The sequence below is a fragment of the Anomaloglossus baeobatrachus genome, chromosome 1 (genome assembly GCF_048569485.1).
Source record: "Anomaloglossus baeobatrachus isolate aAnoBae1 chromosome 1, aAnoBae1.hap1, whole genome shotgun sequence".
Lineage (NCBI taxonomy): Eukaryota > Metazoa > Chordata > Amphibia > Anura > Aromobatidae > Anomaloglossus > Anomaloglossus baeobatrachus.
This window is the reverse complement of record NC_134353.1, coordinates 344442443-344455197: the sequence shown is the minus strand read 5'-3', so window position 1 is coordinate 344455197 and position 12755 is coordinate 344442443. Positions and strand designations below refer to the sequence as shown.

Sequence of the window (12755 nt, the reverse complement as noted above, 5' to 3'; positions counted from 1 at the left end):
CGCGAGTGGAATCGCGTTCCACCCACGCCTATTAACCCCTTACATCGCACTGCCAAAATCTGACAGCAAGATGTATCTGCACGCACCATAAGTATAACTTACCAACCCCCATCGGAAGTCACGTCACGCGGTGGTTGCCATGGTAGCACAGGGTCATGTGATGACTCCTGTAGCGATCATGAGTCACTTTCTCTCACTGCCGGTAGAGGGAAGTGTGTGAGTACAGCCACTTTTCTCCAGATCTCAGCTGTGCAGCTGTGATCTTGAGAAATGGAAGAGCTGATCGTTAGTCCCCTAGGGAACGTAGTAAAATATTAAAAAAAAAAAGGGTTTTAAAAAATAAAAAAAATAAACCTTAAAGTTCAAATCACCCCCCATTCGGCCCATTGAAAATTAAAGGGTTAAAAAAATAAAAAATATACACATTTGGTATCGCTGCGTTCAGAAACGCCCGATCAAACTATAAAATCAATTAATCTGATAGGTAAACAACGTAGCGGCAAAAAAAAAAAATCCAAACGCCAAAATTACGTTTTTTGCTAGCCGCAAATTTTGCACAAAATGCAATAATAGGCGATCAGAGATAATCATAGATCCCGAATAATGAGAACACTACGGGTTTCAGAAAATGGCGCTAAAACTGAGCCACGTTTTTGGACAAACGTGTGAATTTTTTTAACCCCTTAGATAAAAGTAAACCTACATACATGTTTGGTGTCTACAAACTTGTACTGACCTGAGAAATCACACCGACACTTCAGTTTTATCATAAAGTGAACACTGTGAATAAAATATTCCAAAAACTATTGTGCGAGCGCACTTTTTTTGCAGTTTTTCCACACTTGTAATTTTTTTGCTGTTTTTCAGTACACTAGATGGTAAAACTCATAGTTTCATTTAAAAGTACAGCTTGTCCCGGAAACATCAAGCCCTTATATGGCAAGTATTTCACAGAAAAATCACTTTCTAAAATATCAATTCTTTTTTTTTTTTTAAAAAAATACATACAATTCCTATAGGATATACAGAGACAAAATAGTCAACAAGCAGCCAAATACAATGAACAATATAATAGGCCTAGACCGATCATATAGCAGAAAGACCAGTGATATCCCCCAGCCGGTTTCAATATATCACTGTGCCAATCAACCTATTAATATATATGGTTGAAAAATTTAGTCTAGGCGTGTCTACACCCTGAGATTCCCATAGGTCCAAAATAAGGAAATTGGGAATGCCTAAATGTCTATTTGGCCCAGACAGAATTGTCCTCAAGGTCACAACGTGTTTATATGACATTATTTGCAAAACTCCTGATTACATTTCATTAAATATTTTTCACCCGACGCGTTTCTCCTCCTACACCGGAGGTTTATCAGGGGTGTATATAGTATGTCATAACACATTTAATTCATATAGACAAAAGAAATAGTGAGGAGAGGCATATACAGATATCACAGTGTTACAGAGAAAACCTTATCACTGAAGATTTTTTCAGCCGTTCTCTAGATTTTAATCCAAATTTCTCTAGGACAAAATTTAGTTTCTTCAGTTTTTATTAAAGGTTTTGACTGATATCTAAGGGTGGGGCAGAAAATGGCCCAGTCGAGGTGCACACTCCACATCACTTAACATAGACAATGGTTTTCATTCCAAGATTGGATTTCATTAGTCCATATGCAGATAATCTCATGAAATCCAATCTTGGAATGAAAACCATTGTCTATGTTAATTGATGTGGAGTGTGCACCTCAACTGGGCCATTTTCTGCCCCACCCTTAGATATCAGTTAAAACCTTTAATATAAACTGAAGAAACTCAATTTTGTTCTAGAGAAATTTGAATTAAAATCTAGAGAATGGCTGAAAAAATCTTCAGTGATAAGGTCTTCTCTGTAACACTGTGATATCTGTATATGCCTCTCCTCACTATTTCTTTTGTCTATATGAATTAAATGCGTTATGACATACTATATACATCCCTGATGAACCTCCGGTGTAGGAGGAGAAACGCGTCAGGTGAAAAATATTTAATGAAATGTAATCAGGAGTTTTGCAAATAATGTCATATAAACACGTTGTGACCTTGAGGACAATTCTGTCTGGGGCAAATAGATTCTGGGCATTCCCAATTTCCTTATTTTGGACCTATGGGAATCTCAGGGTGTAGACACGCCTAGACTAAATTTTCCAACCATATATATTAATAGGTTGATTGGCACAGTGATATATTGAACCCGGCTGGGGGATATCACTGGTCTTTCTGCTATATGATCGGTCTAGGTCTATTGTATTGTTCATTGTATTTGGCTGCTTGTTGACTATTTTGTCTATGTATATCCTATAGGAATTGTATGTATTTTTTTAAAAAAAAAAATTGTACAATAAAGAATTGATATTTTAGAAAGTAATTTTTCTGTGAAATATTGGTTAGTTCACTTTAAACCATTCCTTTCTGTGAATAATTTACCCTTATATGGCAAGATTGACGGAAAAATAAAAAAGGTAAGGCTCTCGGAAGAAGGGGAGGAAAAAAAAACAAACGGAAAATCGCCTGGGGGGAAGGGGTTAAATACCACTCAGTCAGCCTCTTGACAGCAGCATTTACAAACCATGGCTCAAAGAGCACCCATTGCACTCTTCTAACACACCTGCCTCTAAGTGATCATTAAATGCCAGTAGACTCAAAAGAGGATAATTTTTGGACAGTTTTAACAATTTATGTGGTCTAAAATGTGTAGTGCAGTGTGTTAAATGGGCTGTTGATGACCACCATCTAATTTTTTTTTTTTTTTTTCCTTTAGCTAGTTTCAGGTGAGTTAAACATTACTAAGCCTATATGAGGGGCTGCTGATAAGTCTTTGCCTTTACCCAGAAAGAAACGAGATAGGATGCTAAAACTTTACAGTTATTCCACATACTCTCCACTGATGTCAACACACTTCTTATATCGGTATTCCAAGTTCTGTAAGCCTAGCAAAAACAAGGATTTCAGTTGTGCCTCAAACCAGGCATCTAGCAGCCATGGCATCAGAAATGGTGTGAAATTTGGTACCCTTGAGGTGTTTCTTCAGGTTTGGAAACAGATATGATAGTCAGAGGGAGCTAGATCCGGTGAATAAGGTGGGTGGTCAACAAGCTGGAAGCCCAGCTCTGCCGGCGTTGTCTTGCAGGAACAAGATTCCTTTGGTCAACAAGCTGGAAGCTCAGTCCTGCCGGCGTTGTCTTGCAGGAACAAGATTCCTTTGGACAGCTTGCCTTGCCTTTTGGCCTTCAGAGCTGCCTTAAATAGGTCCAAAAGTTCAATGTAATACCTTGCATTGATGGTGGAACCCTTTTGAAGGTAGTCCACTAGCAGCACGCCCTCCTTATCCCAGAACACAGACACCATCACCATAGTGGCTGATTTTTGCACCCTGAACTTCTTTGGACGAGGAGAACCACTGTGCCTCCCCTCTTTTGACTGCTCCATGTTTTCAGGATCATACAAATAAATACAGGTCTCATCCATAGTGACCAGGAAGTTCTTATCAGTCCGTAAACGCTGACAAATGGACCGGGACGTTTTCACTCGCATGCTTCTCTGATCTGTTGTCAAACATTTGGGGACTCACTTTGCAGATAGCTTCCTCATGTCCAAATGTTAATGGATAATGACACAAACATGAGAAATCCCCATGATGTACCGTATTTTTCGGACCATAAGACGCACTTTTTTTCCCCCAAATGTTGGGGGAAAGTTGGGGGTGCGTCTTATGGTCTGACTATAGGGCTGCGGCTGGGAATGAGGGTGCTGCAGGTCATCGGGGGCACGAGCAGGCAGCAGCAGCGCCTGCCGTGACCACGTGGGCCCGCTCATTACATATGCACGCCCATCCTCCCGCCCATCTCTCAGCGCTGAAGCCGGCGCTGACAGGTGGGCGGGAGGACGAGCGGGGACGCGCGCATAGCAAAGAGCCGGCCGCATGATCACCCCTGGCAATTACAGCTTGGAGTGATCATGTGCGTCTGTATTCACTGCCCCCCGCGCGTCATTACCAGCGCGGGGTGCAGTGAATCAGTGTACTCACCCGTCCCCGTGTGTGGAGCCGCCCCCCTGCTGCACGCGATGTCTTCCTGTCTGTGCCGGTCAGCTGATCTGTGCTGAGCCGGTCAGCTGATCTGTGCTGAGCTGGTCAGCTGATCGGCACAGACAGGAAGACATCGCGATGCAGCAGGGGAACGGCTCCACACACACAGATCAGCGTGCCAGAGAGGAAGATGTGATCGGTGCTGCAGGGAGTGAGGAAAAGGTGAGTATAAACGTTTATTTTTTTTCTCTGTGCTATAGGATACAGGCCATATACCAGGATGGTATATGAGCACGATGGGGGCATATAGCAGGATGGGAGTATATGAGCAGGAGGGATGGGGGGGGTATGTGAACAGGCTGGATGGGGGGGGGTATGTGAACAGGCTGGATGGGGGGGGGGGGGATATGTGAACAGGCTGGATGGGGGGTATGTGAACAGGCTGGATGGGGGGGTATGTGAACAGGCTGGATGGGGGGGTATGTGAACAGGCTGGATGGGGGGGTATGTGAACAGGCTGGATGGGGGGAGGTATGTGAACAGGCTGGATGGGGGGAGGTATGTGAACAGGCTGGATGGGGGGAGGTATGTGAACAGGATGGATGGGGGTTTATAGCAGGATCATATACAAGGCAGGAGGATCATTACCAGGATGGGGTACCTTAGTAGAGAATTTGGGGACATTACCCCCATAACAGTGTCAGCAGCAGATCCTCGCCCCATAACAGTGTGTCATGACCACATTTTTTGCTTAAAGTTTTATTTTCCCATTTTCCTCCTCTAAAACCAGGGTGCGTCTTATAGTCTGGTGCGTCTTATAGTCCGACAAATACGGTATGTTATTGCTTTAGCTGAAATTTGTCGATTCTCCAGTATGAGGTTGTGCACAGCATCGATGATCTCCGGAACAACAACCAGTCCCTGTAGTCCAGGACGTTCCTCATCATTGGTGCTAAGGTGGCCCGTTTTAAATTTGGCAACCCAGTTCTTAACTGTGGAATAGGAAGGGCATTGGGGGAATCAATGTCTGCGACATATCACCATGAATATCCTTCGTGGACTTTCCTTGCAGAAACAAGAATCACTCCTCTGCTCTCCGTTGCTGTGAATATTGCATTAGACGCCGCCATTTTGTTTTCCCGCGTGCGTAGAACACGGTTGCCATAAGCAACAAACACAATTTTGAAAACCTATCTTAGACACATAAGGCTTTCATGTGATGTAACATTTGTTCTCATAGAAACAAAAAAAAAATCACAAAGCCAAAGACTTATCAGCAGCCCCTCGTATTTGCATTAAAGCGCTCAAAGGAGTTTAGTGTAGACCGTAGGTATACAAAAGGTGTACCTCTTTAAAGCCTACTCGTGGCCTCAATTTGCAAATGGGGCTACAAATACCCTTTCATATGTAATGGTACAAGATACTATCTATAAAATTGCAGATTTAATGCTAAAATATAGGCTTTCATTCTCACAATGGCTAGAATACGTACTGTATCTAATTTGTATTTTTTTTTTCATCCTGTCTAATTATTTTCATGTATTTTACAAATTTAGATTTCGAGGACCAGGATAAGCAGGATTCTACGGTAGTTGACAGCGATGCAGCTGTCCTTAGTTCAGGTATGTATATTTTCATTCCATGTTCAATGTCAGCCTTGACAAAGAAGTCACAAGACTTGAGAAGAGCTTTTTGAACCCTATCCCACCTGTGTCTTGTAGACCCTAGTTTTTGTGTTTTTATTTATTTTTTTTTTTCTTCAAAAAGCTATTTTTTATTTTAAATAAATCTGCCTGAGTGATTGTTTTTTGCAGAATGTTGTAGATTTGAATGTCACCATTCACTTTACCATATAGAGCAGAGGTCTCAAACACACAGAACGCATGCGGGTTTGAGGCTGCTTGTTGCGGCCCGCAGACCCCGTGACAATCACAGCTCTATGCCCGGGGACGGCGCCGGCAGGACTTTGCTACAATTGAATCATTTGCAGTGCCGCGCGGAGGAGCTGTCTTCACTATATCAATGGCTGCTGGCCGCCAATCAGATGCAAGGAAGTGACGTCGCTGTATGACGTCAACTCTTTGCATCTGATTGGCTGATGGGAGCCATTGGTATAACGCAGACAGTTCCTCTGCGCGGCACCGCAAATTATTCAATTGTAGTAAAGTCCTGCCGGCACCGGCCCCCAGGCATAGAGCTGTGATTGTCATGGGCTGCAATCAGCAGGTACGTGTTCATGATCCTGACCTGCAGAGCCGCAAGTCTCCTTCTTAGGAGACCGCAGCTGCCCGTACCCGCGATCAGGGTTCGGGGTGCTGCGGTGTCCTCGCTGTGTTCTCCCTAGGGAGGGCATGCGACTCCGCAGCTTAAACTCACATGCTGCGGCCTCTGCAAGCCACACCGCAGGTCAGTTTTCAGTGCTGGCCGCACAAGCACAGTGGACATGGGATTTTTGGAAATCCCATCCACTCTGCTTGTACTGTACATTGCAGCGTTTTGGACACAGCTGAAACATGCTGCATTCAAAACGCTGCAAACACTGATCGTGGGCACACACGGAATGGAGGAAAGCTGAGGAAATTTTTTTTTTTTTTGCATATTACTAAAAGATGGCCACAATACCAGAAGGATGAGCATAGTACTACATGGATGAGCACAGTACTGCAGGACACAATACTAAAAGGATGGGTACAATACTACTGGGTACAATACTACAAGGATGAGCACAATACTACTGGACACAGTACTACAAGGATGGGTACAATACTACTGGACACAATACTACAAGGATGGGTACAATACTACTGGACACAGTACTACAAGGATGGGCACAGTACTACTGGGCACAATACTACTGGACACAATACTACAAGGATGGGCACAGTACTACTGGACACAATACTAACAAGGATGGGCACAATACTGCAAGGATGGGTAGAATACTACTGGGCACAATACTACAAGGTTGGACACAATACTACTGGACACAATACCAGGATGGGCACAATACCATAAGAATTGGCACAATACTACTGGGCACAATACCACAAGAATGAGCACAATACTACTGGACACAATATTACAAAGATGAGCACAAAACTACAAGGATGGGCACAATACTACTAGGCACAAGGCCATAAGGATGAGCACAATACTACTGGGCACAATATTACAAGGATGAGCACACTACTACTGGGCACAATACTACAGGGCACAAGGAAGGGCATAATACTACATGACACAATACCACAAGGATGGGCACAATACTACTGGGCACAATATTACAAGGATGGTCCCAATACTACTGGGCACAATACTAGAAGGATGATCCCAATACTACTGTGTACAATATTACAAGGATAAGCACAATATTATAGGGCACAATACTACAGGGCACAATACCACAAGGATGGGGGACATTACTGCCGGGCACACAGATGGGAACATTACTATAATATGTTGGCTGAAGACCATAAATAATTAACCAAAGAGAGAAAAATCTACTAAAAAGACTGAAAAATACTCTCTAAAACACAATATTTATTACCGAAGTTAAAAAATCTTATCAAGCCATATATCTTAAATAGCTATATCGGTCAGTGAGCACACAGCAAACGTCGTGCAGAGGTGAATGCGCTTTGGTAGGGTTATCTATCTAGTGTGAGGGATAGCCCGGTGTACGTTGATTTATTGATTTCTCAAGATAGTGTTAGGGCGGCTTTGCACGTTGCGACATTGCACGTGCGATGTCGATGGGGTCAAATCGAAAGTGACGCACATCCGGCGTCGCAGTCGATATCGCAACGTGTAAAACCTTTTTGATACGATGAATGAGCGCAAAAGCGTCGTTATCGGATCATCAATGCAGCCTCCGACATTTCCATAATGCCGATCAGCATACATCGCTGTGTGTGAAGCCGCAGGAGCGAGGAACATCACCATACCTGCCTCCCGGCTGTAATGAGAAGGACGGAGGTGGGCGGGATGTTTACATCCTGCTCATCTCCGCCCCTCCGCTTCAATTGGCCGCCTGCCGTGTGACGTCGCTGTGACGCCGCACGACCCGCCCCCCTAAGGAAGGAGGCGGGTCGCCGGCCAGAGGGACGTCGCACAGCAGGTATGTGCGTGTGAAGCTGCCGTAGCGATAATAATCGCTACGGCAGCTTTCACTAGATATCGCACGTGCGACAGGGGCGGGACTATCGCTGCAGCATCGGTAACACATTGTTACCGATGTCGCAACGTGCAAAGCCCGCCTTAGAGTAATAGCTTATAAGGCTAGGCTACAATTTCCTGGTCTCACTCCTTCCTAGCCGCGGAGGTTAATACACCATAATGTTTTGGGCGCCCCCGCTCAGCGTCGGCTATCCCTATCAACCCTATACTTAGCAGTGCACCAAATGAGAACCCATAGCCCAGAAGGTGCAGGTTGTGCTGAAGTCGGAGTTGTTCAATTACACATTGTGCAGGGTCAGTATTAGGGTTATTACTAAACGTATTATTGTTAGTCATATGTGCGGTTCCCAATTGGGACAACCTATAAACAGACTCCCATTTAGGGACATATAAAGAGTCTAGAAATAGTTTTTAGATAATTCTAGTTAATCCATATGACCAACAGATTTATTGTGGGCCCGTAAGGAAATAAGTCCCAATAAGGGTAAACTTATCTTGCTAGAGAATGAACTCCCAGAAGAATCCCGACGCGTTTCCCCCACTTTATCTGGGGTTCATCAGGGGATGTTACCACAACGTGAAAATTCACTAACTTCAGGCCACCTTATAATTTTTAGTATCCTGTCAAAAGATCTGTGCAGATATTAAAAAAAAAAAAAAAAAAAATGTTTTGAATATCTGCACGAATCTTTTGACAGGACACTTTTTGGGCCTTATTTACATACGGGCCCTCCCAAACCTATAAATAGCAGCCCGCTACCACCACAGAATTGGCTCATCCGCTAGATGTGTCAATCTTGGCACTTACCCGGCTCATCTTGATTGCCCTGGTGTGGTCAGGTGATATAAGGGGTTAATTATAGCTGTGATTTGTCAAAAAACACAGCTTCAACAAAACCCTGGATTAATAATGGGTATGTGTCTGAGACCCCCACCCCCATTTTTAGTCGTGTAAGTAAAAAAAATAGAGAAAACTCCTTTTTTTAAAAAAACAAAACACCCTCTTTTCCCAATTTACTAACCCCCAAAACACCCTTGCAGGTCTGACGTAATCCACACCATGACGTCCCATGATGATCCCGGCTCTGCTGCATCTGAGGTTATAGTGCGCGGTCACATTAGAACATCTTACCGACCACTGCGGCGTCAAGGACACTAAGTAGCAGCTGTGAGAGCAGTAACATCAGTGAGGTCGCCTGGGGGGTCACTGTTGTCGGTTCCCATGGTACCCCAGCTGTGATCTCAAGTGAACTCAATGCCGTGTTACCAGCTTGGGCTATCTGCGCACGTTGAGTATTTGCAGAAATTTCTGCACTAAGGGTAAGAACGCACTTTGCTTTTTACCTGCTTTTTACCTGCTTTTTCAATTGCAGCGTTTAATGCCAAAATGGTTGTGTTCTGCTTTTCAAGCAAAGTCTGTGGGAATTTGGTTTTCTAAACCGCACTATGCAGTTCAAACTGCAGCCATTTTGTGGCAGAAATTTGGTCAAAAACTCAGCTTTGCAGGGCAAAACCCAAATGGCAAAAACAATTGACATGTCGCTGACTTGATTAACCAGCACTGAAAAAGGAGCCCAGCTGCTGTTGAAGGTAGTCAAAATCCTAAATAGGTATTTTTTCGTGTATGCAAATAACATTAAGAAGGTGCCTGTCCGCAGTACTGAAGGTGCGTCACCCAGAGAAAATTAACTTTATTCCTCACAGTAACCACCGACCACTGGCTAATAGTCGACTCCACAGTGAATCATTGCAGAGCTAGATGTCAATGAATGGCGGAGCGTGCGTACATCTGCGGTTATCTGCACTGTGTGCCGTCACAATAATTGCCCCGGACACTGCTGCATTACTGGAAGCCAGTGGCTCCCGGGAGAGAATTCACTTTGTTTACTCCTGGGTGCAGCAGTTTCAGTACTGGAGCTTGGTATCGTTTTAACACTATTAACCTGCAGATATAGGGTTACTCTGCAATTTAATAGTGTTATCTTATATTACAAGTTCCTTTTAAAGGGAACCTGTCAGGTGTAATATGCACACAGAACCACGAGCAGTTCTGGGTGCATATTACTAATCCCTGCCTATCTGTCTCTGTATCTAGTAGCATACATAAAGAGATCTTTAGAAAAAGTATTTCTAAAGATCCTATATGATATGCTAATGAGTGCAGGGACTAGTCACAAGGATGTTAGTTCATGTGCTCATTCTGCCCTCTCAGCATGGTAGCACACCCAGGGCATGCTAGCATGCTATTCAATGCCCACAGCCAGCGTCCTCACCAGCAGTGATGCACGTACCTGTCCATTGCTGCAGCCTCAGACGCCGGACAGTGCACATGATCAGAAGTCCCGGTACTTCTGGTCATGTGTACTAGACTTCTCTGAAACTGCAACGCGTACACCCGGTTCATACTGAACATGACTGGAAGTGTGGTGACCTGATCATGTGCAGTGCCAGGCATCTGAGGCTGCAGCAACAGACAGGTACGCGCGTGACCGATGGTGATGATGCTGGCAGTGGGCATTGAATAGCGTGGGCATGCTACCATGCTGAGATGGCGGAATGAGCACAGTAACTAATGCCCTTGCGACTAGTCCCTGCACTCAGTAGCATATCATATAGGATCTTTAGAAATACTTTTTCTAAACATCCCTTTATAGCCTGGGATAGTTAGGCAGGGATTATCACTATGCACTATGCTCTTTTTAGGGTATGTGCACACGCTACAGAAAAGTTCTGCTCCTGAAAATTGTACCTTATGGCAGAGAAGGCATCTTGTAGCCAAAATACACAACAAACACAACAATAAACTCATGCGGTTTTTTTTGTGTGTTTTTGTTCCATGCGTTTTTTTAGTCTATTCAATGGCTGGAAGGGCTAAAAAAAAAAAAAACGCAGAAGAACAACACACAATAGCTGGATAGTCTAAATTACGGTGAAATCACTGCAAAGAGGAGAATGGCGCTGTATCCCGGAGAGATTGGCGGTAGGTGAGCATATTAAGCGGGCTTTACACGTTGCGACATCGCTAGCTGATGCTAGCAATGCCGAGCGCTATAGCACCCGCCCCCGTCGTACGGCCGATATGTGGTGATTGCTGCCATAGCGAACATTATCGCTACGACAGTGTCACACGCACTTACCTGGTCTGCGACGTCGCTGTGACCGGCGATCTGCCTCCTTTCTAAGGGGACGGTTCGTTCAGCGTCACAGCAGCGTCACTGAACCGCTGCCCAATAGAAAAGGAGGGGCAGAGATGAGCGACTGGAACATGCCGCCCACATCCTTCCTTCCTCCTTTTCACACACAGCGATGTGTGCTGCCGCAGGAACGAAAAACAATATCGTACCTGTCGCTGCAGCGATATGGAAATGAGCGACGTGACAACGAGCAACGATTTATGACGTTTTGTGCTCGTTGAATGTTGCTCATTTGCGTTACACACTGTGATGTCGGTAACTGCGCCGGATGTGCGTCACTAACGACGTGACCCCGACGATATCTCGTTGCCGATGTCACAACGTGTAAAGCCCGCTTTAGTACGCTCACACTACACATCATACACGTATACACAGACTTAATGGAAAACGATTCATAGGACAGCTTCTTTAAAAAAAAATAAATAAATAAAACAATCATTTTTGGTATCACTACATTTATAAAAGTCCAAATGATTTAGTTTTATATGAAATTAAGAATTAAACCAGTGTTATAAATTGTACAAGAAAAGCAAAATCAGAGCTCTTAAAATTTCCATTATTCACCTCAGAAAAATGTCATATAAAGTTATCAAAAATTTTATGTACCCAAAAATATCTGGTTTTTTTTTTGTTTCACAAATCTAGTATCTGAGGGACCAGAGCATCATATTATATCTGCAGAAGATGATGAATCGATTGTTTATTCAAGTAGGTATATTCTTATTTCATGCTCCTTAATATTGCACAAAATTCTCACAAGCCTTCAGAAAAGAAATTAACCCATTCCCAGGCCAATTTTTATTTTTGCCCTTTATTTTTTTTCCTTTTTCCAAAAACCATACCCATTTGTTTTCTTTTATTTTTATTTTTTGGTTGAAAAAGATGTGTACAGTGTGAAAAGAGCAGGCACGGAGGGTGGGTGTTAGGGGTTTGCTGCAGAGGGGGCAATATGTAGGGGACTTGTATAAAGAAGGGCACAGTGTGGAAAGGGGGAACCATCGGGGGGGACTGTGCGAAGTTGAACAGTTTAGAGAGAGGGAAGCATGATTACAGGAAACAGTAAAAAGGGCAGTGTGGGGGAGGACAGTGAAGAGAGGCAAAATGTGAAAAGGGGGCATGGAATGGAGAAGGGGCAGCATGAAATGGGGACAGTGTGTTTTTTCCATATTTCACAAGGTGTTACAATGGGGTGGGTTTAATTAATAAAATGGGTGGTGTAGACAATATTACATTAGAAAGGGTAGAGTGGAGGCCATGTATCAGAAGACTCAGTAAAAGGGATTAACCCGCTCTGCCGTGGATATGAAAACTAAGCA

General features: G+C 43.8%; 1 protein-coding gene across 3 annotated transcripts in view; it reads left to right on the top strand.

The window, feature by feature from the left end:
* The window catches only part of CENPC (centromere protein C), a 290257-nt gene that overhangs the window by 236871 nt on the left and 40631 nt on the right, over window positions 1-12755 (top strand). For all 3 annotated transcript variants that reach the window (XM_075352390.1, XM_075352389.1, XM_075352388.1), the window contains 2 exons: window positions 5626-5691; window positions 12085-12147. In XM_075352390.1, coding sequence (XP_075208505.1) covers window positions 5626-5691; window positions 12085-12147 — 129 coding nt within the window. The remainder of the gene's footprint in view (window positions 1-5625; window positions 5692-12084; window positions 12148-12755) is intronic.